The 27,415-nt window shown below is 35.5% G+C and overlaps 3 protein-coding genes across 5 annotated transcripts; 2 read left to right on the top strand and 1 right to left on the bottom strand.

The window, feature by feature from the left end:
* Nucleotides 1–844: 844 nt before the first annotated feature.
* LOC141646418 (protein HIGH ARSENIC CONTENT 1, mitochondrial) lies at nucleotides 845–2,318 on the bottom strand. The gene is made up of 6 exons (XM_074454314.1): nucleotides 2,238–2,318; nucleotides 1,926–2,006; nucleotides 1,698–1,771; nucleotides 1,532–1,602; nucleotides 1,132–1,185; nucleotides 845–1,049 (listed from the first exon to the last, which is right to left on the bottom strand). Exons 1-6 carry the CDS (start codon nucleotides 2,252–2,254, stop codon nucleotides 945–947), a joined length of 402 nt encoding a protein of 133 aa, XP_074310415.1. The 5' UTR covers nucleotides 2,255–2,318; the 3' UTR covers nucleotides 845–944.
* A 4,455-nt stretch (nucleotides 2,319–6,773) lies between these two features.
* LOC141648305 (uncharacterized) lies at nucleotides 6,774–11,165 on the top strand. The gene is made up of 3 exons (XM_074456849.1): nucleotides 6,774–8,170; nucleotides 9,845–10,190; nucleotides 10,727–11,165. The coding sequence occupies exons 1-3, from the start codon at nucleotides 7,116–7,118 to the stop codon at nucleotides 10,970–10,972; spliced, it is 1,647 nt and encodes a 548-aa protein (XP_074312950.1). The 5' UTR covers nucleotides 6,774–7,115; the 3' UTR covers nucleotides 10,973–11,165.
* Nucleotides 11,166–11,956: 791 nt separating this feature from the next.
* Nucleotides 11,957–20,554, top strand: LOC141648304 (acylamino-acid-releasing enzyme). 3 transcript variants are annotated; one of them, XM_074456846.1, is made up of 18 exons: nucleotides 11,957–12,143; nucleotides 14,070–14,239; nucleotides 14,373–14,682; nucleotides 15,014–15,235; nucleotides 15,353–15,544; nucleotides 15,699–15,767; nucleotides 16,814–16,952; nucleotides 17,144–17,295; nucleotides 17,383–17,465; nucleotides 17,555–17,676; nucleotides 17,924–18,002; nucleotides 18,432–18,609; nucleotides 18,777–18,837; nucleotides 18,926–19,048; nucleotides 19,180–19,377; nucleotides 19,863–19,931; nucleotides 20,023–20,099; nucleotides 20,317–20,554. In XM_074456846.1, exons 1-18 carry the CDS (start codon nucleotides 12,028–12,030, stop codon nucleotides 20,378–20,380), a joined length of 2,424 nt encoding a protein of 807 aa, XP_074312947.1. In that variant the 5' UTR covers nucleotides 11,957–12,027; the 3' UTR covers nucleotides 20,381–20,554. The 3 variants fall into 3 exon arrangements, with proteins under 3 accessions (XP_074312947.1, XP_074312948.1, XP_074312949.1); XM_074456847.1 differs by having other exon boundaries at nucleotides 12,113–12,698; nucleotides 12,893–14,239; XM_074456848.1 differs by lacking the exon at nucleotides 11,957–12,143 and adding an exon at nucleotides 12,387–12,445.
* The last annotated feature ends 6,861 nt before the right edge of the window (nucleotides 20,555–27,415 follow it).

Here is a 27,415-nt window from a genome sequence, read left to right as displayed (position 1 = left end):
AGGAAATATTTTATTTATTTAAATATAGGCCGGATAAAATTAACGAGAATAATGAATTTAACAAAAAAAAAATAGAGAACTTAGTAAAAGAAACAATAGTAACCACGGGAGTAGTGAACGTAATGATATTAACAAAGAATGTCGTGAAAGTAATAATATTAATAGCGGGGTAGTGAACATGTCTTATAATTTGAAAATAAGTTCTACATTTCATCATAATTATAAGATATGTCATAGAAAAATATTATATTAATAGACTAATAGTAAACATGTGAGTTAGACAACCCCAACATAGTTTATTTCATTGAAAATAAAATTTAACGGTAAATAGAGGTAGCCCGGGCGAAGCCGGGCACCAAACCTAGTGCCATAATAAAATTGGAGTCGGGAATCGCCCTATCATACTTGTAACAAAATTAAATGAAATCGGCTCAAATTTCAACAACATTCGATTAACTTTAATCAATACACCTAATTTTTTTATTTTTTTTTGTGTTGATCAGAAGTATCCTCTACCGACAGCTGAGTCAATCTCCTTCAGAATATTGAAGGCAATTTAATTAATTGACACCTCTCGAGTTTGTCTTTTTAGTGTCTTAACGTAAATTATATACCTTTAATATGCCATATTTGAAGATTTGTTGATGAATAAAGTCAACCATTCTATTGTCATTCACCAACAAATGCCTCCTAGACATGATAATAAGGTACTTATTCAATGACACTTTTTAGTTTCATTATCCCGCAACAGAAATCTTGTATAATCATCATAGCAAAATCACTTGAAAACTGGAAGAAAATCACTCGTAAATAATTAGGAAAAAGATTCAACAAACGACAAAGATCCAACTATGAATCCAACGAATTAGGATCTTCTCCGTTTCTTTTAACAACCAACATCAACACATTACTGTAGTAAATTTAGAGCAAACTGAAATCAAATTTCAAGGACGAAACTTGCAGGCGACTTTCTCAGCATTGTCATCAGCAAACCCTGCGTCGATCCACGCAGAGTAACCTCCTTCAATATTCGCAACATCCACAAATCCCTGTTCAATGAAATCACATAAGAATAATAGCAGTGCTATAAGATGTAATAATAAAAATATTCGACAAACAAAGGAGACTCACTTGCTGTTGAAGATCAGTCGTTGCTTTACGACCTCTACCTCCAGCGTTGCAAGCCTGATCACATACAAGGCGTAGATTTTAGAATCATTTCTTCATTTTTCAATTCTTATCAACTTTTGCTACTTCACTACAAGAGTTCCTGTTTCGGGCGACTGCTGAATATAGTCGCCAAATTGGCGACTAATGCCTGCGACTGGGTTTGGGCGACCATTTTCAGTCGCCAATTTTGATTTAAGACTATTCTACGGCGCAATGGTCTTATAACAGTTTATGCACCTCGCTTATTAATATCATTAACTAAGGTACATGAGCTACTATAAGATCATTGTCCGCCTGCACAGGCGTATAATGGTCTTACAGATGACCAATCGAGTTAGTCATTATTCATGTGTGTAATTACCACAATCATGCGATCATCCTTCTTGCATTTTTCCAACACTTGGGTAAGAAACTCAGGATTTTTCACTCTTCCTGTCATTCAGACAAAAAAAAAATATACCATTAAAACTCGACCGCATACGAAGGTAAAAGTGACAGAGTTGAGTAGATACATCATATATACATACCTTCTTCTGCTTTGAACATATAAGGAATATTCAAAGCTCCTTCAGCATGTCCTTTCTCGAATTCTTCTTCTGTTCTGAAGTGTGATTGATATATGTAAGAAAGCAATAATTGTATAAGATCCCAATCCCTCCATCTCAGACGTTTATTTACCCTTTTTAATATTCTTTGTGACTTGTGAGTTGTATTCTATAAAAAATATAATGAATTAAACTTAGGGTCGACTTTACCTTACATCCAGGTAGCGATATCCGATATCATACAAACCTTTAGCAGTGTAAACATCAACGTTCTTAATTTCTGCAGGTGTTCTAAGCATCGCAAATAAAACTTGTTACTTTAGATAAGCAAGAATAACATATACTGTACGATAATACGAGTAGTATTTGATTAGATATGTTATACGCATGTAACGATCATACATAAGATTGACAGGAACAAAACGATTAGACAAAAGAAGACTAATTAAACACTATGTTGTACGCATGTATAACGATCTTACACAATAATGACGAGTAAAAGAAGCACAAGACTTAGCTTACCCCTGAGATTCAGCCATGCTTAAGGCTTGATCTTTAAGCTTGTATGTAGACGATCAAGATTTCTTGCTGAGTTTATAATTTGTTGAATGTAGCCGATTATATATAGTAGTCAATGTTGATATGCACGATATAAGTCAACGTTTCTGTAGACAGTGTTTGAAAGTTGAAACGTATCTTCTCAGCTTAATACTGAAGAAATACGTTTCAGAGCCATATTTGTTAGAAATAACCGTCCTAACTCCTAACTAAGCGAATACGGTGTATTTTTTTTCTTAAAAATGTTAAAATAGAATAATGCAGAGAAAAAGTACAAGTCATTGTAAGAGCACAATCTATTCTCTAAGACGGTAATATCCGTTTTAAACTTAAAATGAATCAAATCAAATATGAATTACTCCGTATATGATAGATGAGACAAAATGAGGTGAAAGGGTAAACAAAAAGTTTATTCCATATATGCAAGTGAAAGTATAATTGACTCATTTTTATTGTCGTCCTAAGACATACTTACTGAAATACTCTCTCCCAGTCACTATAATGTTCCCTCTTTCCCAAAACGGATTATTCAAGTAATGTTCCCCTTTCTATTTTTAGAAACTTTTACTCTTATTTTATTCATTTCTCTCTCCTATCACCAAACCCCACACAACTCTTTTACTCTTATTTTATTACTTTCCTTTATGTTTTGGCCCCACAATTCTTTATTTAACTACTAATAATTCATCCATCTCTCCTACCACCAACCCCACACAACTCTTTTACTAATATTTTAATACTTTTTCTTAAGTATCGTGCCATATCAAAGGGGCACATTATAACGACTGGGAGGGGTATAAATAAGTGAATGATTTAATCATGTTAAAAATTAAACTATTACTCCGTAGTTGACTTCTTGGATTATTCACTTTTTCTTTTGCAATATGAAAATACAAATTCTCACTTTAGACGGATAATATTCGTCTAAAATTGTTGACGGATAGTGTCACTCATAAAATGAGTGGAAAATAGATACCCCACTTTCCCTCCTACTTGTATTTTGTATTTTTGTGACATAGTCACTATTCATCTATAATGAGATGGATTGCTATTTGCTAAGAAATACGGAGTACTTCGTATGTGAGTTTTTTTTTAACAAGTTCTCCAAAAATTAGTAGGATCTCTTATGATAAAACCTTTCTTAAAATTTGATAAGAGACATTATTTTTCATACAATAATTAATTCCGTTAGTCCAATGATAATTAGTATTCGTATTCATTAAACATTACCTTCTCGACATTGATTAATATAGCTAACACGTCATTAGGATTTATGCTACAATGAGAGTTAGTTCAAGTGGTGAGAACTCTTTTACTCCAACCATAAAATTGGGGTCGATTTTCATCCGCGATATAGTATGCTTATTTGAAAAAAAATCTTGTATACTGTATATCTTTAAAACAAACTAGTTTTAAACCCGTGCAAATTGCACGGGTTTGCTATTTTAGATTTTGTTATTATCCGGAGTTTTCTATGAGACGGTCTCTCAATAATGTTTATGTAAGATAATCTCACATAATAAGGGCACTTATCAATTTAATACTTTTTAAATTTTTTTGTTAGTTTCTAATATTGTTAATGACATATTTCGCACATATTTTACATGAGACGGTCTCAGACGACCTACCTTACATGTAGAGTCTTGTTTGCTTGTATTAGGTACATGTTTAGATTGATTCTTAACCTTTCCAAAATTAAAAGTTATTATACCATACCATACCATGATATATACTCGCATAATATAATTGTTAATTTTTAGGGGAGAACTAATTAATGTTGTGTATGTTGGTTTGTTTGTTTTACTGAACCTGTGTGATAAGTTGACACAATTTGAAAACGAAAAATTATATAATATGTATTCATAAACATAAAATAAGAAAATGATTATATCTATTTAAGCTCTAAGTTTTAAGGAAAACGTACTCAGGGACACGGTTTCCCCGTGACAATACCCGTTAAGCAAAAGTAATAAATGTTTTTAAAATGATTTTTGTCCAAACAGCGAAGTTGAAAATATGTTTACTACATATATGTTATATCCTAACTTTATCCAATATTTTATAAGTACAAAATTTCGTTTGGTCACAGAATAAGTTTTCTACTTTAATATGAGATGAGATTGAAAACTCAACATTTGACCCATGGTATTTAAGTTTGCGTTGGGTAAATTCCTCGAAAATTGGTATGTTCTCTTGTTAGATAAGTTTGAACTGCTATTTTAATTTTATAGTCGTGTATTCGAAAGAAAACAATTTACATAATAATGAAATGGAAATATTTTCATACAAATTAACACAAATTATATGACATTGTGTGAATACGTATAAATTGATAGGAATGATTAATGTACCATTACCAATGTCAATTTGTGAGGTTCTACGAAATTGAACCGCTTATTGTGATGGGGTTAAAATATATTTTTGGAATTTTTACTCATTTTTAATTTCAATTATTCAAGGTAATTTTAGTCTTGTCGAATTTATCGTCCTCTTTGTAATTATTTTCGTATAAGTTTGTAGTTGGTTAAGTTAATTTATTGAATAATAGATAGAGGGGTGGTGCTAAAGTTAAGGAAGAGTTGAAAAGTATCGTTGACGTATAATAATTTGTCGATAATCTTTAACGATTCAGTATCTAAAATGAACTAAAGCATTGCGCTCAAATATACCGCAATACCCTAGTGCAAAAATCCGGTACCCTTACTAAACAATCAGCCAAGCTAAATAAAAACAGGAAGTCTCTCTTGTGCGGCGGGTTAAGTATTACCATGTCGGTAGATAAGACAAAACAGATTCATACTTCCTAGGCATTATGCTTTTGTCTTATATATTTAGATAATACTTGACCCATCGGAAACTTGTGACGGATATGCCCGTCACAAATGAGAATTTGTGAAATAAAAACCCAATCGCTAGAAACCCAAAACTTGGCATTTCTAAATAATAACCCAATTGATATAAATAGTTAAATACTCTTCTAAACAACCCGTTTTGACCTTTCATGTATGAGTTTCACGCTAATATACAATTTCACCCTTATCCCTTTTACCTCCCTCAACAGCCTCAATGCCTTATGCTCCAATACTCCTCTTCTCCATTTACAATGGCCCCAACTCCATCGTCATCCTCGAAAGGTTCAAATCAACCCACTAAATCTCATATTTCCCATTTCACCCTATAAGATTTGACTCTAATGCAATCGGTTCAAATACGCATTTATTTCCGATGTTTAAACTCAAATTTGTCGATCTACTGGCTCGGAATTTTCGATTTGAGTATATTCTCACTCTTTAATTATTACTTGTATATCTTTTTCGTTTTGAGTATATTTTCACTCTTTTAAAATTATTTATGTCGATATAGTCTTTAATTTAGAAGATCTGATACTTTTATTAATATTGAAAGTTATCCCTAATTTTTTTTCCAAAGCAAATATTCTTGTTTTTAAATTAATTTCTCTTTTTTTTTCACTGTTTTTTTTGTTTTTTATATTCATATTTTTTTATATCAATTGATGTGTTAATTTTAATAAATTTTTCAGTTTAAATAATCTTTAACTATTTTTTTTATTATTTCTCATGATTAATTTTGTTGGCAGTTACATCATTAAATATGTAGATCTATAAAGTTAGACTTTCTAAATTTCATGTTATTTAAATTCCGTTTTTTCCCAAATATTGATTCATTATTTCGACTTTCGACCATTATAATTGACAACTTTTAAATTTTTACAAAGTATTTCGACAATTTAAATTATATTTTGACTTGTTGACAATTGAGAAACCAAGTACTTCAAATTTGCAATTAATTCCAATGTAGTTAGTGGGTCCTAAAAATAAGGAAATAAAAGGTGCACTTTGACATGTTGACTTTTAACCACAGAGCGACACATATGCTCTGTGGTTGTTCTTTTAATAAATAGGATTTACAATGAAAAAAACGCATAATTATATTAGCTCAAATGGAAAACAATAACTAAATTACTAACGAAAAAACGCGTAACTATATTAGCTCAAATGGAAAACAATAACTAAAAAAACGGTTCATTATTTTCAGGATAAAAAGTGACAATTTTAATTATACTCCCTTCGACCCGGTTAATTGTTGCCCTTTGGTTTTGGCACAAAGACCAGAAAAGAGGAGAGACCCAATTATTAAATGACAAGTGGACCAAATTGAGTGTGAAAGATCAAATTGTTTGCATTCCTAAAATAAAAAAGGACAACAATTGACTGATCGGGACGGAGAGAGTAACATTTTGTTATTGAATGGTTATATTTATTAAAAAAAATGATGACATTTGATCCGTCTTATTTTACACCGTCTGAAACAAGACTTATTACATATTCTAAGGGCACTCAGTGCTTGAGTACTCACCGCGCCTTACCCAAAACAACACTCGTTTATTCATAAACACTTAGATCAACTAGTAATAGGGTATTCTACCTTAATCCGATTTCTGAACCTTAAATTGAAACCCTAAAAATACAACCGTGTTAAAACTCAAGACACACAAAGAAAAGCTTCATTACCTAAAGATCCTTCCGACTCGAGTCCGAACTAAACCAGAACCCACGTCGTTTCATTCCGTTCCCCCCCATTGAGCTACCATTTTTCATCCTGATCTCCAAAAATCAACCTCACCATAATCAATCATCAAATCATTTACACATCATTTTTGTCATTACCAGCTCAATTTTGGTCAAACCCTCAAAAATCATCAAATACAATGTTCTCCACTTCTCAAATCTCACCTTTTTCATGAATTTCATCCCTCAAATCCTCTTCCATAACTACTTAATTCAATCAATTTAATCAATTTCTCCTCAATTTCTTACACGAATGGCTTCTTCTGAAGAACCCAACAATTTAATTGAATCTCCATCTTCCCCAACTCAACCTCTTTTAACAAAATCATACCCTTCTCCTTCAATTGATGAAACCCTTCTTCATTCACAACAATCTCATGTTGATGATCATACTCAATTCCTTCAAATTTCTTACAATTATGGTCCTAGACCTTTCAAAGATTTAACCTTTTTAATCTTATTTATTTTAATTTGTCTTTCTACTTTTGTTTTTGGTATTTTCTCAATTGCCCATAAAAATCCCAACTTTTCTTCACTTTCTTCTTTTTCCTATGACCCCAAATCATCCTCTTGTACCAAAGTCTCATCTTTTAATGATCAAAAAGTGCTACTTTTGATGAATTTTAATGGGGTTTTATCATCAAAAAATGAAAGTTTTGTACAAGGGGTAATTTGGGTACTTGTGATTACATTTATTTTGAGCTTACCTATGGTGTATGGTATCTTATTGTTGCTTAAACATTACACTAAGCAACTTGTTTATGTTTCATTGCCTTTTTTTATTGTTATTCCTATTGGTGTAAATGTGTATTGGTTTGTTGCTTGCACTATTAGTTCAACATGTAGTGATGCACTCCCTCTTGTTTATAGAATACTATTGTTGATCTTTGTTTTTTTAGTTATTGGTGTTATTGTGTGGATACTTGTGTTGAATTGGCATCGAATCGAGCTTACTATTAACATAATTGGGGTTGCCTCAGACGGGCTTTCGAGGAATTTGGGATTGTTTGGTGTTGTCCCTTGTTTGAAGCTTGGGTTAATAGTGTTTTATGTGCCCATTGTTGTGTTTTTGGTATTCGCGAGGTTTAATGGGAGTATTGTGGTGAGAGAGTCAAAAGGGTTGTTTAAGTGTGAGTGGAAGCAAGATAGTTGGGTTCCGGCTTATTATGCATTGGCTATTCTTACAATGCTATGGTCTGCCACGATAATGTTCGAAGCTAAGGCTTATGTGACTAGTGCTACTATTGCTCAGTGGTATTTCTCCAAGGATGATTCTACCCCTAAGCGGAAAATTAGGAGTTCGTTGAGGTAATGTCTTGTAAGGTTTTTATAATTCCAGGTGTTAATTGTTTATTAGCTTCATTATGCTTGCTTGTCATTGATCTTCTAGCCAGTTAGATAGTTGGATTTATTTGATATTTAGGATTTGTTCTGTTTTTCCGATTACTAGGTAAATGAAAAATCCTTCCAATATAGAAAGTATTTAGATGGAAGATGTTCCCCGCCCCTTTCCTTCTCCCTGCCTTTCCCCCTCTCCTTCCCTTCGCCACTATACTTGTATTATCTAAACAAGAGTAAATGTGTAGCCTGTATCAAGTCTATACCATGACTGTTGTATTTAATACTACAAGTTTTAATGCATTGTATGTTGTCCATTTTTTTGAATATTTTTGACTTGTATCTTAGAATGTTTGAGCACTGAAGGGTTTTGAACAGTGTCTATGCATTTAGGGTTTGTTTGGATACCTTGATACGGGGTGAAAGAGGGGAGGGGGTGGAGGGAGGGGAAAGGGTGGAAGGGGAAGGGGCTAATAGTCGTGAATTGACAGCTTAAGCTAAGATCAGCCGATAGTAAGGGTTTCCTTGGATTCTGTGCTCTTCTTGGTCGGCAGTTGTGGCTAATTTCCTATCATCCGCAATCCAGGATTTCCTTACTTTATTTGGGTTTAGGGCTGAATGAGGAACAATGTGTGTGGCCTTTATTTGTGTTCCTAGCGTTAGTTTATAGAAAGCTGAATAGAATTCAGATTCTTCAGGAGGGAGCTAAGATAATGAAAAAAATTGGTGGACTATTTTGAGTGTGTCATGAGGAAGCAAGGGTTATTTCCGCGCTTCAGTTTTGTGCAGTTGATGGTAGGTTAAAGTGTTAACTCGAAGTGTAAGGCAGGCATATTGGTCTAGTCTAGTAAATGTAGGTCAAAATACTAAAAGGCACTTAATTTAGTTGGTAACATTGGTTATAATGTGTTGCATCTGTGTTTTGGATGATTGGATTATATCGGAAGATATGATACATGATACTTCAACTTTATTAGTGACAGAATGTGGCGGAGGAGATTATTTATTATTAATGACAGAAATTGTTTTGAGTATTTCCATGTTTTCGTAAAAGTGGTCGGTCATATGTCCCTCCTGAGCTCTCCCCCGATACAGTACTGTATTAATTAAGTTACAACTTACAAGTCATACAACAGCCTTGCCAGGAACAGTTGTACTTTGTTGTTGCAAGTTTTTTGCACCATGAAATTGGGGAACAAAATTTTACCATATTTAACCTACAGTTTCATAATCCTCTCTCTTACCAAAAAAAATTATATCGGACGGTCTTACACCTAATAACCACAGGTGGATCCACGTTAGAGGCTTAGAGCTATCACAGTCCCATGATACCAAAACTACTATGGAGAATTTCTTGTGCATTTTTTTCCAATAGTTTTGTTAACAGTTATTTTTTTTAATATGTAGATTTTACAGCATTTTTCAAATGTTTAAAAGGACCCCGTAGAGGAATTTTTTGGACACGCCAGGCCCAATAACCTTATAATTAAACAAGAAATGCACAAGGATTTGTGTTGGTCTCACTAAAGACTTGTTACTCTCTTATAAAAATTGCTTCAAATTAGATGTTTGCATGTGTAGTGAACTGTGATAAATAAGGTTTTGGACATGTCTTGTCTCTGAGCAATCATTTAATATGTACAGAAACGCGTTTGGTCCCTCGGCCGGAACAATATGCTTCTCTGGATTACTAGTCTGTATTGTCCGCATGGTGCGTGCCGCTGTGGATAGTGCACGAGATGAAAATAACAGCGGGATAGTAAATGTTGTACTTCAATGCTGCGTCCGAGCATTCCTTGCAGCTGTAGATTTTTTGAACAAATTTACCATAAACTTTTCTGCTATCACGGGTGAAGCTTATTGTTCTTCTGCAAGAATGACGTATGAACTTCTAAGGCGCAACCTTATGTCACCTGTTTTTGTGGAGACGATATCGTCCCGTTTATTGGCCGGAATAATCTTTGTCCTTTCTGCCGTATATGCTGTTGTGGTAAGTAGTACTTCTGATCTCTTTACTAGTAGAATGATACAGATGAAACTTGGAAGTAGTTCATCTTCTTGCTCTTCTAAATTGTTGGAGCGCCCTAATGCATATGATATTGTCATTTTTTTTTTATTGTCATATTTGAGTGTCCCATGTTAACTAAATAGGATAAGTGACTGATGAAGTAGGATATACTTGGTCATTTTATAAACTAATGTACTCACTGTATGTGGCAAATGGGTTTTAGGGGTTGAGTATGGGTCGGTCAGTCCGGCTAATATTATAAACTCCAGATCGAGTCAGGTTCATGTTATCGTCACGAGACAGATCGATCAATCTGCTCTAAGTAGGGTTGTTTCGGGCCCTTATATTAAGTTTTTTTTTTATTACTTACATGTATGAAAAATCAAAGTGCGATTTCAAAATAGTCTTGTTGGGTCATTCCTAAGTCGGGTAGTTTTGGGTTTCTAGTCTAAGTCAGCTTGTTTTGTTTGGGTCTAGTTTCTTGTGGTAATGAGAAGCTCGGTTTGTGATTCTTGTAGGTATGTGCAATATTAAATGGTGTGACCGATCTTGGGGTGTCCTCCTATTGGATAGCCCTACTGGCTTGGTTGCTTCTAATGGTGGTACTCGGGTTTTTTGTGCACTTACTCGACAACGTGATCGACACGATATACGTGTGCTACGCCATTGACCGGGATCGAGCAGAGGTTTCCAAACCCGATGTCCATCATGTTTATGTTCAGCTTCCGATTAGCAGGAGCGCAAGAACTCCGCTCAATGTGTAAAATTTTACGACTCATTGCCGCCCTTACCTTTTTTTTCTGAGTGTGTATTTCGATCTTCTGTAATTTCGTTATTCCATTTGTTACTCTCACCAAGTAATGACTTGGTAGGGCTGTGTATATCTCCGTTCATTTGTAGAATTTGATGTTCTGTACTGTATCAATAATTGCAGAATTAATGTAGATTTTTTTACCATTTTTGGTGTCTTATCTTTTTCACAAAATGGAGAAAATCCCGGTGTATTCTTCAGCTTTTTTCATAGGAAAGGCGAACACTAGAGGTGAGTACAAGCTAGCCGTAGACTGGCTCAACTGATCTCGATTCTACCATTAGGAAGCTAATCAAGCCGGGAGTGAAAAGAACATAGGTGCTTAAAAAGTTTTGTTAATGTTTTGAAGCTTCACAACCGCATGGTGGTAACTCCTCTACCGGATAAAATTGAGGGAGACCGTCTCTTGGGCAATATGAAACGTTTTGTAATACACCTTGTGTTATTGTCGCTTCCTCCGCCTCGCTGTGAAACATCTGTTTATGGTCGTGTGGTCTTCTTTTTAAGCTGAAATTCGACAATCGACACCCCTGTTTATACCGAAAAAAGGGAGTGTTTTTTTTATAAGGTAAGAAAACTAGATTGATCCGATCGAGTACGACCAACTTACAAAAAAAAAGTGAGCGTTTTGACAAGGTTGAGAGACACTGAGAAAAATAGGAGAGTAATTCTATCTTCTTGTATTCCATTCAGAATAAGAAACTCGGAAAAATATTTAATGATAGCACGTAGTATATCGCGTAATAAAGGACAAAATAAATAAAATTGGCATCATATTCATAATTTTATTTCCAAAAAGAAGTAATGGGCTAGGATTAGGAATCATCTTCCACCTTAACCTTTCCTTTCATAAAATCCAAAAAAAAAAACTTATCTTAAAGACTTAGACCCACCACTTTTCCTTATGTTGGGACCAATTTTAATATGATCAAAACCATATGTTCTTGACTTTTAATAGCAAAAAAATTGAATTGAGTGACATACTTGGTTTGTTCAACAGCCAATTATATGTACTTAAATAAAATACTGAAAGTGAGACCTCAACATTCCCTTTTTCACTCTTTTTTAAACCCTTCATCTTCTTATCAATTTCATCATAAATTCATCCATTTTTCTACCCTTGGGTAAGTCATCATTGACTTACTTCATTACTTGACTTCATATTTAATTTGCAATTGTAATTGTTGTTTTATATGCCCATTTAATGTTTAGTATTATTCATGTACTTTTGTTATTTGCAGTAATTTATTTATGTTAATTTTTTTTGGTTGACTTGTGTTTTAGGAGTATATGAGTGTATGCCCATGATTGTTTTCATTTCATTTTGGGGATTGCATTTATGGGTTTTTATTGATTTGCTAGGTTGCATTGTTGGATGATGTTAGATTGGCTTTTATGATTCCTGTATTGGCAGCAATCAATCTAAGTTAGTATAAGTAATTTGGTACTTTCGTAATTTAATACTCTCTCCGTCCCAAGCATTTGTATATTATGATTGAAATACCTCTGCAAAGAATAGAAATGTAAACAAATGACTGTGACGGAGAGAGCAATATTAGTTTTGGCTGGAAAGTTCACATTTTTTCACTCTTTGGATTGTCCTTGAGCTGATGTTGAGTGCAGTTGCCTCTCAGTTATAACCATTTGCCGATGAAATTTACTAAGTTGTGTTGGGTGATGTTAAAAATAAGTGGCGGAGCCAGAATCGTTTCGATGTGGGGTCAATTCTAATGAAACTGTATTCATTTATTTTATTACGGGGTCTTAAAGACATAAAATTTTCAAGCCCAACAAAATTTTATGATGAAAAACGTCAATTGTCCGAAAGTTGTGGGGTCTCAAGACCCCACTACCTTCTATGTGGCTACGCCAGTGGTTAAAATTGGCTTTTATGATTTCTGTTGTGGCAGGAATTAATCAAAAGTAGTATCAGTAGTTGGGTACTTACGTAAATTTAATACTTCCTCCGTCTCAGTCATTTGTAGACTATGATTTAATACGTCCGCAAAGAATAGAAAAAGTGAACAAATGACTGAGGTGGAAGGAATAGTATTTGTTTTGGCAGGAAAGTTCACATCTTTTCACTCTTTGGATTGTCCTTGAGTTGATGTTGAATGCAATTGCCAATTTACTCATTTTACCTTCATATGATCAGTTTTAATTGATGTGGAAACAAGTTTCTGCCTTTATTAATGTGTTTTCCTGCACTCCCATCTGGGGTGGTGATTTTGTATGATAAATTATACGTGAGGGCGGATGATGATTGGACTTGATACCTAATGACGTTATTGAAATAAGGACTCAGTAGCATATTTTGTGACAAATACTCTGTTGCTGTAGAAAGTTTGGGTGATTGAGCTTGGTTGTAAACTTTCACATCCTTAATTGGTCAAGCGGGCAGGAATGGCTGTAATTGGTAGTCGTTTATGGTTAGAATGAATGAACTTTTTAAGAGTTTGAAGAATGGTGCTTACTCGATTAGTCTCGTTTTTTCTTATCGTTGTCTTGGGGTGCTTATTCGATTAGTCTAGGTTTTTCTAATGGTTGGCTTAGGCTGCTTCCGTGGACTTGACTTTGGTTTATACGTGGGTTGGGGTTGCCATGACCAAGGTTGCCTGGTACGGAGTACAAATTAAGATGTCTAACATCAAAGATTGTTTTTTTAGCATGTAAATAACAAATTTTAATTTACAAGTATAAGGAAGCGGCTCAGACAAAACTAAGGAGGAGTAACAATATGCTGTTACTTTACCATCTATGTAGCATGCATAAATACTTGTATAGAAGACTAGATTGATGCCCATCTTTTTTCTTCCGTTGATGTAGCAACAGATTGCGTTAAGAAGTTACGAATCTAGTCAGTACTTAGTCTATACTTCCACAGTTCTACACCCAAAGAAACCTATACTTATGTTTGCATGGTTTACCTTCATGGTCAAAATTTCGACTTTCTGTAGAAATGTGCTACTTTATGTACCACTTATGCCTCAAATCATCCTCAGTCAGCTTTCCCTCTCGTCGTGTAAACGTTATCTCTTGTTTATGTGCAGCAAAAGGTTGTCAATCGTCTCAAAAATGGATGTTTCTACAAATGCATCTTCAAAGAAGCTGCCAGTGGGTTTTGATCCAACAATGACAGAAGAATATACTTCTCTATCAAAAAGGCTTTTAGAATTCTATAGCATCTCTAGTACTGATAAAGCCTGGGTTTTCAAGTCAGGTTAGGTTAATTCCTTTTTATTTCTCTTTTTTTTAGATGTCAAGTTATTAGTAAGAACTGTGCGATTTGTAAATTTTGTCATCAAGCGCTTCATATGTTAACCCTTCTTCTTTGACTCTTAAAATTGGTGCAGGAAAAGAGACTAGGGCATTGTTTTCCGTTAACCAACCTAACTTGTTGGCAAACAAAACGAGAAAGTCCATTTTGTCTTCTTACGTGAGGAAAGATGGCAACAATCCTGTTAGTTTCGATTGGTCACCATTCCCTATTGAGCTTGCAGGGGTGTCTTTAATAGTCCCCTCACCATCAGGCTCAAAACTTCTTATGGTCCGAAATCCCGAGAACGATTCTCCTATCAAATTTGAAATTTGGGGTGCGTCAGCTGTCGAGAAGGAGTTCCACGTTCCCCAATCTGTCCATGGTTCAGTTTACTCTGATGGATGGTAAGTCTTGGTTTTCAGATAATTATTAAACAGCAAGTATTAACAAGTGTCCATTTCTAATGAGGCCGAGGACTCACTATTTTGTTAGCTTTGGAATAGGATAAAAAAAAAAAAGCAAAATGGCTCACTAAATTTTTCGAGGCCACGTACATCTAACTCCCTTACCCAACCATAAGCGTGTTTTGTTCTCGTTGATTATTAATAGCATGTACTCCCAATTTGCTAGTTTGTTTTGGTAGATTGAGGATATGTTGAATTACGGGTCTCATTAAGTAATCAATGCTGAGGATTTGCATTCCTTTCTGTGTTTTCTGTCTTCTACATCCAACAGGTTTGAAGGTGTATCTTGGAATTCGGATGAAACACTAATTGCATATGTTGCTGAGGAACCTTCGCCTCCCAAGCCGATATTCGGTATGTCTGGTTACAAGAGCGAGAGCTCTAGTGATAAGGATGCTAATAGCTGGAAAGGCCAAGGAGTGTGGGAGGAGGGCTGGGGAGAAACGTATGGGAATAAAAGGAGGTCAACACCCTTTGTCATCAATGTTGACAGGTTTGGTTTCACACTTTCACCTTTACCACACTGGACACAATTACACAACAAAAGCAATATTTTCTACTATATTATTGTCGCTTTATTAATCTTATTTTGAATGTCTGTTTTGTGCAGTGGTGAAGTACGTGAAGTTGAGGGAATCAATCGGTCATTGAGTGCTGGTCAAGTTGTGTGGGCTCCAGCTACTGAAGGCTCACACCAACATCTCGTTTTTGTTGGTTGGTCATGGGTCTCGAGAAAGCTTGGCATGAAGTATTGTTATAACAGGCCTTGTGCATTGTATGCTGTGCAAAGTCCGTTCAACGAGTAAGTTGACAATTTCTCAGTTACCAGTTGATGGCTTCTTTTTTTTATGCTTCACAATCTGGATCTCCTTGCAGCAATCTTTTGAGATTGGTATTAGATGAAGTTACGGTAATGTAAAAAATATTTATGTTTTGGCTTTGTTATTATTTTATAGGAGCAAGGAAAACTCTGAGATGCTGACTGTAACAGAGGGAATCAATAGTGCTTTCTCTCCAAAGTTCAGGTATGTTCTGCACGAGGTTTCAGCATGACTTGGGATTGTCTGCTCCAACTTTTGCATGTGTTGTTCAGCCTGTTCTTGGCTTCATGGGACAAAATTTGCTCATGCTCCATAATTATTTTTTATTACCAAATTTGCTTCTTATATGAAGCCCCTAACTCATTGATTTGCTACCTTTACTTGAACGGGCAGCATCGCAAACTCACTGAAAAGATTAGTAAACATTTTATGGGGAATGGACTTTGATAGAAGTCTTCCGATCGTCATAAATTTCTGATAGAGTCCCATTTGGAAACTGTTGGCCCTTCGATTACACCCTGTGGTAGTTAGGTCTGTATGTCCGGTGCATAAAAGAGTCTTTTTGAAGTACATTATATTGTACAGTGAGTCAGTACAGTTTAACAAGAGGCACCGTGTTAATAACTTGACCTCTGAAGCATTTTTGTACATTTCCATGTACCTAAAATCTCTAGAATATATTTTTAAACTAGTGATTTTAATAATATTTTATAAGGCTAATGATACGGAATACTACTCACCAAGTTTTAATCTTAAAACAAATCCTCCCTCCGTTCGAAAAAAGAATTTGACTGTTTTATTTTAGTTTTCTCAAAATAATTGATTACTTTCTATACCAGGTAACTTTAAATTATTATTTTTCTACTATATCGCCGTCTATTAAAAGGGGCAAATTGAAATGGGTCATATGGAAGTACAACTTTCTTCGAGTGAAGATGAATATGAAGGTGTTTCCACTCATCTTGTTAAAATCAAATCCAAATGGGACCTGATCATCCTTTCATGATGGAGAATAACTTTAATATCACAGTAATTTTAAATCTCCATCCTCTTTGAGAGTGAGAAAAAATCTACGTGTATAAAGGTAGAAATTTTACGTCAAATCTTCATCCTCTTTAGTGAGGGCTAGACTGTGGTGTACATTTATATGTACTAATGTACTAGGGGTACTTGTGGAATGTACAAACTCATGCTGCCAAGAGAATTGTACAGTGTCATGTACTAACATTGTCTCTTTTTTATTGTTTCAGCCCAGATGGCAAATTTCTCATCTTCTTGTCTGCGAAAGCTTGTATAGATTCAGGAGCGCATTGTGCCACAAATTCATTGCATAGAATTGATTGGCCAAGTGATGGAAAGTTGAACCTGTCCTCTAAAATCGTTGATGTGGTGAGTCTACAATCCCTTACATGTAAATTTACAGTTTTTCTCAATCAGTTTTTGAATCATTACAATGATCCCGTTCAAACAAAATTGTATGGAATGAACAAGTCCATTACAGAACTGCTTTATAAATGCTTCTAACTTGCAAAACACGTTATGGGGATCCTCATTACAGAGCCTTGTGGTCACTATTGCAGGTTCCTGTAGTGATGTGTCCTGAGGATGGTGGTTTTCCTGGGCTATATTGTTCCAACTTCCTGCAGAATCCATGGCTTTCTGATGGACGTACGGTTATACTTTCTTCCGTATGGGGAAGTACCCAAGTAATACTTTCCGTGGACGTAATGAGGTAGCAAAATTCTTACTTGTATGATTATATCAAGTTATTTTTCAATCTTGTTTTCTTTGTGATCATTCACATATTTTCTTGTTACAGTGGCAATGTATCACGCCTTACGCCAAATGATTCTACTTCTTCATGGAATCTTCTCGCCCTCGATGAAGATAACATAATTGCAGGTATGTAATATGTATGTCTTTCTCTGTCACCTTTTACTATTAGCATTGTGTGAGTTTGAGATTGAATCTTTCTCCTTTGCTGCTTGAAGTTTGTGGTAGCTTGGTAGAGCTCCCGAAAATTCAGTATGGGTTGCTCCTCAGAGAGCCATCTGCAAGTGCATCATGGAGTTGGCAAGATGTGTCTAGCCCCATTTTCAAATGTTCTAAAGAGGTAAATTGCAATTCTCTCCTGTTTATCTGTAATTCTGTATGCTATGTTTTTTTGACTCTTCATATCACCCTGTGCCATTTCCAACAATTGACACTCGGACATTGGTACACCCATGGATACTTCATTTTCATTCTAAGCCAAAAACATATTTTTTTTTCATTTAATTACCGAGCCCGACATTTTTTTTTTCATTAACTCAGTTGTTTTGTGCTTTATATGACTGAACCTTTTGTTCGCGGCATTACAGGTTGCATCATCATTGTCTTACCACAGGTTTTGCATCATGAAGATTCCAGTTAGGGGAATATCAGAGAACTCTTCTGAAGGTAGCATGCAATTTTTTTTATTTTTTTTTCTGAAATACAACATGATTGACTTTAAAGAGCACTAATATGTGTGGAGAACAAGGCCCGTCTTAAGATAGAGCTTCGTATCCCTTGCTTAAGCAATCACATGATGTATAAATCGTATGTAATTCAAATGCTGACTTTGTGAGTAGATGGGTAGCATTATCTGATCAACAGTTTTATTAGTACTATTTTGTGTCTGAAAAAAATCGTGGAACTGTAAAACAATGTCTTATTCATTTGTCAGAAATCCTGTGTTGATAGAAAATGGGGAAGGTAAAGGAGAAAGAGTTAAGAGAAGACTTGTAGGAGATGAAGAGAAATAGAGAGAGAAACTAGAGAGGAAATAATAGAGTTAAGGGACAGGCATCACGTTACTATTTACGCTATGTATTTTTGTTACTGCAGGTGCCTCCAAGCCATTTGAAGCCATGTTTGTTTCTGCTAAAACTGAGAAGAATGGGTCCTGTAATCCAACGATTGTAGTCCTTCACGGCGGTCCTCATTCTGTTATGACATCAGGCTTCTCTAAGTCATTAGCATTTCTCACTTCTATTGGCTATAACTTACTGATTGTTAACTATAGGTAAGATAATGAGTGTGATCATTACCGGTTTCTTATCTGGTGAAAGTTTTTAGGTATATCTAATACAAGTACGTAAGTTTTGACCATCCGCCGAATATAGTTATAGCATAGGTCTTTGATTAAGCTAAATAACTACGTATATACTCACTCGCGGTGATTAATGGCAGAGGTTCTTTGGGATATGGAGAAGAGGCATTGCAATCTCTTCCCGGGAAAGTTGGACTTCAGGTGATGTGAACCTTATGTTTATTTGCTTTCGAGGAATTAACTTATATCACTGATATGTAAATGAAGTTTTAGGTTTTGCATTATACAGGATGTGGGTGATGTACTTACAGCAATCGACAGCATTATTGAGATGAAATTGGCAGACCCCTCCAAAATTGCTGTTGTCGGTGGTTCTCATGGCGGCTTTTTGACAACCCATCTCATTGGCCAGGTGCTTTGGACGGTCTTCTCTTTATATTATATAGATAACCAGAAATATAAATTTCTATCTGTTTATGCTTTCCTGTCTGATGATGGAAAAACGTATTATCTTAAGGCATTAATGTATCATGCTTGCTTCAGGCTCCTGACAAATTTGCAGCAGCAGCAGCTAGGAATCCGGTATGTAACCTGGCATTGATGTCTGGGACAACTGATATTCCTGAATGGTGTTTTGTTGAGACATATGGAACCGAAGGGAAAGTCAACTTCACTGATGCGCCCTCTAAGGAACAGCTGAATGACCTTTACGACAAGTCTCCCATTTCACATGCTAACAAGGTGTACTAACTGATCTTATGTCATAGCTATTCGAGAAATTGTTTTATTTGGATCTAGACGTAACAAATGAGTCAGTCGGTTTGGATACGGTTGTATCGTTTTAGGTATTGCATGCACTTCGAGTTGGGTGAAATTATGTTGGGCCATGTCAGGTTTTGGGTCTGTTCTGGACAGGTAATTTCCACTCAGGTTACAGGATGAGTCATTTAGGTTTAAATTGGGTGGTTGTTTTGGGTTTCGGATTGTTGGTCAAATTGGGAGTTATATTTAATTCGGGTCTCAGTGGTTAGTTTTCGCCATGTCTGTTTAAAATTATAAATTTGCATTTACCTATAGAAAATTAAAATTAACACATTGATGATCTAAATAAGGGAAAGTTCAACATGTCAATTTTGAATTTTTATTAGAACTTTATTGTTAGCTTGTCAATCGGTAGTATAAACCGTTAATTATATTGGCCAACATCAGTGTCTATCGAATTTCAGGTGAAGACACCGACTCTATTTCTGATAGGCAATCAGGATCTTCGAGTACCACCCTCCAACGGTATCCAGGTGATGTGCTCTCTTGCACAATTGCATTTGCATTTGATTTTAAACTTCATCTTCGCGCTTGATTGAAATTTTTGACTTTCAATGTGATTAGTTTGCGCGTGCATTAATGGAGCGAGGAGTCGAAACCAAGATATTCAGGTTTCCTGAAGATAATCACGCACTCGACAAGTAAGCAACTCTCTCTTACACCTACACCTTACAAAATCCACAGTTTCTCTTATCAGACGGTCCAAATTATCGCTAAACACAGTTTTTATTTGAATTGGGTTGGTCTAGCATTATACGATGTGATGAGACCGTCCCTCACCTCTCATGAGACAAATTGATTTAGTTGTCAATTTGATTTAATGTTTGAGAACTCATGGCCTTTGATTTGCACTTACAGGCCCCAAACCGACTTTGAAAGCTACCTGAATATCGGTGTATGGTTCAACAAGTACTGTAAATAGACACGGGTCGACATTTGCATTATGAAGCAGGCTATTGTTAAATTAGACAACCCTTTATTTAAAGGAGTCCCTACCCAATTATTCATATGAGACACAACAAATAGGTGAGTTCTTCCAAAAACTTGCTTTCATACATATATCATGAATAAAGAGTTGTGATCATTATTCTTTCTCTCTTTTCGAGTTTGGTGCTCCTTTGTTCACGTTGATGCCGTTTTCTCCCCTTTTCTGTGAAAAAAAGGGTGTTTTTGAGTTGTTGGGGTCGCGTTTTTGGCCTAAATAAAACTAGATATTGAAGAAGAAAAAGAATTATGGTTCCGATCACATTTTATGAATGTTTGATGACAAACGACAATGGAGTATGGATTCTCGTTCTCATTTTTGTGTTCCTCCTTGTATAAATTATGGTGATTGAATGATGTGTCGGAAAATAAAGGAAATTGCAACAGATTTAAAGTAGAAACCAGGGCAACGAACGAGTATCGTGCTTCTTCACCAAGCGATAATAACTGATGATCTGTTTCAGACGGTATATTCTGTTTGACGGGTTTATGTGACTATTTTTATGGTCAAAACTCAGATGTGACCATTTTCAAATGGCAACATTTTTACATCTGACCCTAAAAATAGTCACATAAGTCCGTCATGATCCAAAAAATAGTCACATAATCCCGTCTAAAACTTTTAGACGGAATATGAAATGAGACCTACGCTTTTAATATTATTATATCGACTTTTACACCCAACACAAAAAAAAAAAAAAAAAGCTTGTAAAAACTAAAGTGAAAGTAAATGTTAGGTGACAGTAATGTCAGATAGTCCGAGGACAGGTATCAATTTCGATCAGATTTAATAGTTATGACAAGTATAGCTCATACATTCATCATCATAAAGTAAGCTCAGGACATTAATATGACTGATTCAAGTACGGAAATCGACATTCATTGAACACAAATATCAACTTCCATTATTACATACCGTCTTGCTTGTGACCTTTCACAACTTCCCTCAAACTTGCTCCTTATGAGAGGTCACAAGCTTATAACGGAATAGTGCCGTCACAAATAAGAATGTGTGCCGTTAATACTCGTATCTTCTTATTCTTATTTTTATTTGCACAAATTACCATTTTATTGTAAAACGATGAAATTTTATCCATCTTACCTTAAAAATACATATACCACACATCTTAAATAAGACTTGCTGATTTGTTTGAGAAATACTTTCGCCATTCAACTCCACTCTACCACTTTCCTTTTTCACGTTTGTCAACGCTTATTTTACGCGCTAAATATCGTTAGCTACGTATTTGCAAAAATTATAAAAGTTAGATATTTTTAATGTACTCGTAAAGACGAATCAAACAAGATCCCACATAAATATATTTCCACTTACTTATCGAGAGAAAATCGAAATTGAATACACAATTGTAAATAGTGTACAAAAGTGAAATAGGTAGAGTAGAGTTGAATGGAGGAAGTATATATTTTGTGTTGACTTGGCAAACGGTTCAACCGGGTCGAATTCGGGGAGATCAATTTCAGGTTTAAAGAGTTTGCGTGTTCAGATCAATTATTGTCAAGTTATTTATGGGTAATAATAAACATTCGGGTTGGATTATATGGGACAGTTAAAAATGTTAAAAAGGATTCCTATATAATGCGGTGAATTCACAAGCAAAGGATGTTGAAATCAACAACATGCAAAAAGGAACAAAATTGATAACAGAAAGTGGTAAAATTAAAATAATCACATGTCCGCCATTATTCATAACATGTTCATGCCTCCCTAATTAAACAACCGCAATTGCATCTACTCTTTGATTTGCTACTCGGATTTTGGATACCCAATTTGCATGATTGATGCCGTTGATTTGGTTTAGACCATCTACGTCTTATGAGTTATGCCTTACCTAACTCGTTAAAAAGATTTTCAAATACATAATACATTCTATTTATAATATACGGACGTAATCATTTTAATATACTTCATACTCTGTAAATAAAAAGCAATCCAATGAACAACCTTTTTAAAATTAATTTATTTGGAGATTGCGATTATTTACGGAAAATGGATTTTTGTAAGGTTGGACAAATACTTTTTTTTTTTTTTTTTTGACAGCCATAAAGAAAAGTTGCTACAGTCTCATGGCCTGACGGGCCAGACCATGTGCTACAGTATTACAATGTCTTGGAATAAAATTAATACACAAACAATGAAATAAGCCGAAGTTGCCTCTCATATCTGCCAAGATATCTGCCAGCAAGTGATCTTCGTTTTCCACTTCCGCCAATTCATTGATAAGTTGAAGACAATCCGACGAAATCTCCAGATGTATAAACCCCTCAGAGGCTGCCCATAGAAGTATGTCTCGCATCCCCAAAGCCTCTGCTTGAAGAGCAGTTTTCGCTCTAATTTTCACACTTCGTCGCATAAGTTCTTGTCCCCCCGAGTCAACTGCCACCCACCCAAAAGCCGCCCTATATGTTTGAGCTCAACTTGCATCCACCTTAACTCTTATCACTGTGCATTGGTCCTGTCTACCAACCAGAGGAAAAGGATACCCTTCCTTAATTCTCCATCTTACCGTATCCATTCTCTCCTCAGGAGACCCCCTCCTATCGGCCCTAGGCTGTCTTCTATCAATCTGCTCATTGAGTACCCGAGTCTTCTCCCCAATATGCTCATAGAAACAATCAATAATGCCTCGCCAATTTAGCTCTAGACCATCAAATTTGAGTCTATTCCGAAAATTCCATAAGCCCCACAACCGCAGTAAACATAATCACCCTCCTTTCACCCCCCTCTTTGCCAGAGAGCAGTTTAATCCAATCAATGATCCAGTCCGTGATACTTAATGATCCAACATTATCCACTTGGATCCCTAATTCTGATCCTGCCCATATCCTTTGGGCACATTCACAATCCCGAAACAAATGTTCAACTGTTTCCAAGTTTTGATTAGAAGCCCCACACATGCCACAGAAAGTATCCATATCCAAATTTCTTTTAAGGAATTCCATTCCAACCGGCAGAGTACTGGTCATGATCCTCCACACTAGAATCTTCCATGTGTTTGGGATAGGCAAATGCCATAATCGCTTCCGACAGAAGTCCTTTCCCCGGCCGCCAACCCTCGAATTATCTTTAGTTGAGCCCCTCTTCTGGATATATTCATCAAAAAGCAACCCATACCCACTCTTTACTGTATAAGTCCCGTCCTTAGTGAGCGGCCAATAAACCTTATCAGATTGCCATGATTCCCTTAACTGCATTGCCAATATTCATCCTGAATATTCTTCCTTAAAGAGGGCCCGGACATACTGCTCATTCCACGCACCATTTGGCAGAAGGAGATGCCTCACCTGCAGATTCGCGATGTGTGTCTCATTCGGGCCCAGCCAACAATCCTTTGGTTCCGGCCTAGAGCCCCCAACCCATCGAGCCAACCAAACATTTAGTGATGAATTCCCACCAGGTTTCCACCCGACATTTTCCTGAATCATGTGAAGCCCGTGAATAATACTACCCACGACATACCTGAGTCCTTCTTTAGTCGATTGCTGAGGGAATATGTATTTGTTGGACAAATACTTTGTTGGCCTGTTTGGCTGGTATACGAGTAATTCGCTCTACAAAAATAGCAGTAGTGCGAGTATAGTTGGCAAAGTCGCGAGAATTATACTCATGACTTGGGTTTAAATTTCGTCAGCGGATTGCGGACATGTCTGGTCTTTTCTCACCGAGTGATCCCGCGAAGATATTTTAGACCTAAAGGAGGCCAATTTAGTCCTACTCCACGTATGTTTAGTGAGTCACCATTAAGCAGGTCCTTTTATAACGGCACATCGCTACATTGGACCCCTTGTATTTGTAAAATAAATATTAAAAATTGGTTAGTGAGAAAAAATTGAAGCAAGTCCATACAAAATCAACGGACTGGGTTGATATTCATGTCATGTGTGCCTAAAACATCACACCATACTACCACAGTCGACAATGGGAAAAAAGTGACATTATTCTATGCTTTGTCTACACCAACTTTAATTATTTTATTCTCAGTGCAATTTACTAGTTATTCGTAGTATAAAGTTCCATTCATCCATATCTTCTTCTCATTGTAAATCGTACTCCTCAAGTCTCAATGCCCAAGGAAATAACAACGTTGTTATAAAAAATGTAATCTCAATCATACATTCATAGTCGCGTATTTTAGGGTATAAAGTGAATATATAAATGTTAAGAAATCATCTCAATTAAAGATTTAAGCTTATAATTAGAGTTTTAAGATCGATTTTATACTCTAAAGAGTCTGTGTTTTATGAAAGTTGGGAGTATTTTGTGCTAAGCTATGAAATGGTCAATGTCTAGTGAAAAAAGTATGTTTGAATGGTGGAATTTTAGAATCTTTTTTTTTTTTTTTTGGCAGCAATAAAGATAAGAGGTTTACATACTAGTAGCACACCTCTCAGAGGTGTACATAGAAATTACACCATTATTAAAAGCAAAAGTACAAATTATTATTAATAACCTACTGACGATGAGATGTCGGGTAATCACATCATGTTGGTGGAGTAAGGTAGCTTGGACACGAGCTTCATAATGCGCGGCATCTACATGGCACGAGACTTCCAAAGACCATCGAGACATTTGCTCTGACAAGTGACGGGAACAAGATGCACTTACGCCATAAGGACGTAGAAAGGGAACAAGATGTAGGGAATTTTAGAATCGACGATGTATAGTGATGAAATTAGAAAATAGGTCGATATAAGAAGAAAATTTGGAGAGGCTAATATCCAATGACAAAGTTATCATATACTGCGCACTTTTTCAGTCCCGATGAATTATTATCTATTTTTATTCTGAGTTGTATTATTTATTTGTTATCTATTTTCATTTGGGGGTAAGTATTGAATAAGCAGTGAGGATCCTCACTGTTGAAGTGAGGATCCTCCTGTTGAATAAGTGGCTACTGTATGCAAGTAAGCAATCTTATCTTTATTAAATCAGAAGACAATACTGAATGCAGGATGCGCCACGTCATTTGAACAATTTTTTTTCTTTTTTTGGAAATTCAAGTTATGGTGGGACCCGTTGGTGTGCAAAGAATTAATTTATTTCAAATCGTCCGCCAATACAAACATGCGACAATTTCCGTCATAGCAAAAATACTATGAAATAATTTTACATTCGGAATAAATGAAATTAATTTAGACTAACTAGATAATTACAATAGAAATGCAAAAAAAAAAGCATCCAAAAACATTATTACCGGCCCAAATACATACCCGTGCAATTTAATCGTTGATTTAAACCAACTAGATAATTACAATAGAAATACAAAAAAAAAATACATCCAAAAATAATAATACAGGCCCAAATACATACCCGTGCAATTTTGCACGGGTTTAAAACTAGTAGTTTCTTTATTTTAATGGTTTGTTTCACATGCATGGGTCTTTGTGTAAAAAAGAATAGATAACAATTTACTGGAACGGATAGAGTATATTTTAATGTTGGTCGTTACACTTAATTAGAGCAGGCCAACAGCACGGGCCGACCCGGATTGACCCGCCTTGCAGGCTCTTTCTGCTCATAGCTCAGGACGACCCGCCCAGCTCGCCTCTTCTCTCTAGTCCGGCCCGGGTCATGAATCCCAAACCCGACCCGCCTATTTATATAAAAAAATTACACAGGTCCGTCCTCAGCCCGCCCTCCACCCACCAGGGGCCTGGCCCGGGTCAAAAATACTCCCAGCCCGGCCAAGCCCTCCCCCGTCCGGATCAGGGCCTAGCCAAATGAACCCGGCCGGTAGAAAGCTCTACACTTAATTCAAGCGGATTTTATTATGCGTAAGCAACCATGACTCCATGAGGCAATATATTGAATATGAGTGTTTGTGCATTGTTGATATATTCACTTGGAATCTACCTAGTATAAAAGCTATGTTTTTTCTTGGCTTCTCATTGGCTGATGAAATTGAACACCTTTTTTTTAGGTAAGGCCCCCCATGATCATTGTAACTATTTAATTACTCTCTCTCCTATATTTCATTTTATTTTGCATTTCTGTTTTTCTCCTTTTCAAGAGTGCACAACTGAGTTCATCGTACTTTGAGGAAAAAAATCGAAAAATCGGAAAAATATAAGTCTCTTAAATACAAATATATTAAAGAACACAAAATAGTAAGAAATGTTTTTAAAAAAAAATAATAATTCAGACTTGATCTTATTAAGATAAACTCATTAATTAACTGGATTAATAAATACAGTACAATTCAGAAACAACCTAATTTTTCTTTCTAATCAAATTAGTAAGACATAATAAGATAACATTAAATACGATATGTATTCAAACCTTAGTGAAATAATGTGAATGAAATGATATAGAAATGAGGAAATAAAGGTTTAGAAAATTATATTTTTTCGTTAAAATTACTGAAACTGAAAAAAAAACTTGAAAATAAAGTAAGTTTTCAGAAATTTTCGAGATTTCAAATTAATGGTTAGAAAGAACAAAATTAATTGTTAAAATTCGTTAAATAAGAAAAAATCAGAATTATTTTGATAAAAAAATAAAAAAATTATTGAACCTGAAAAATATGGCCAAAAAAATTTACGAAGGAGAGAGAGAGAGAGAGAGAGAGTAGAACTGCGAGATTTAAAGTTCAACTGGCGCACCAATAATCTTGAAGAGGCGATAGTGTTTAGGTGAGACGGAAGTGTAATGAGAAGCAGGTGAAATATAAGGCGGCAGGATTTTGGCAGTGGTAGGGTTATATGTTTTACACTTTTAGACAGCAAAATTTACGAAGAATGCAGGCGGATACATGGAGATTGGAGGGTTATGAGTTACATGACTTATGAATATGGGAGGTTATGGGTCAAATAATTGGGTTTATAATTTTTTCGGATAAATAAAATGCAAGTTTAACCCATATTAGGAATGTTGACTAAGCCATGTATTAATTAACATTACTTCTAATCTATTCTAAGTAATATACAATTACTATTTGAACCATATTCATGCAAT

This window comes from Silene latifolia, chromosome 3 (genome assembly GCF_048544455.1).
Source record: "Silene latifolia isolate original U9 population chromosome 3, ASM4854445v1, whole genome shotgun sequence".
NCBI lineage: Eukaryota > Viridiplantae > Streptophyta > Magnoliopsida > Caryophyllales > Caryophyllaceae > Silene > Silene latifolia.
Note: the sequence above shows the minus strand (reverse complement) of the source record. Positions and strands in the feature narration are given on the sequence as shown.

What these genes read in the sequence shown, in the direction of transcription:
- LOC141646418 (XM_074454314.1), bottom strand. An exon ending in TATGTTCAAAGCAGAAGAAG is followed by an intron (nt 1,603 to 1,697) that starts GTATGTATATAT and finishes TCTGAATGACAG; the next exon opens with GAAGAGTGAAAAATCCTGAG. An exon ending in CGACTGATCTTCAACAGCAA is followed by an intron (nt 1,050 to 1,131) that starts GTGAGTCTCCTT and finishes TTCATTGAACAG; the next exon opens with GGATTTGTGGATGTTGCGAA.
- LOC141648305 (XM_074456849.1), top strand. Translation starts at nt 7,116, where the DNA reads ATGGCTTCTTCTGAAGAACCCAACAATTTAATTGAATCTCCATCTTCC. An exon ending in AAAATTAGGAGTTCGTTGAG is followed by an intron (nt 8,171 to 9,844) that starts GTAATGTCTTGT and finishes TAATATGTACAG; the next exon opens with AAACGCGTTTGGTCCCTCGG. An exon ending in CTGCCGTATATGCTGTTGTG is followed by an intron (nt 10,191 to 10,726) that starts GTAAGTAGTACT and finishes TGATTCTTGTAG; the next exon opens with GTATGTGCAATATTAAATGG.
- LOC141648304 (XM_074456847.1), top strand. Translation starts at nt 13,930, where the DNA reads ATGTTTGCATGGTTTACCTTCATGGTCAAAATTTCGACTTTCTGTAGA. An exon ending in CCGGGAAAGTTGGACTTCAG is followed by an intron (nt 18,838 to 18,925) that starts GTGATGTGAACC and finishes TGCATTATACAG; the next exon opens with GATGTGGGTGATGTACTTAC. An exon ending in GATAATCACGCACTCGACAA is followed by an intron (nt 20,100 to 20,316) that starts GTAAGCAACTCT and finishes TTGCACTTACAG; the next exon opens with GCCCCAAACCGACTTTGAAA.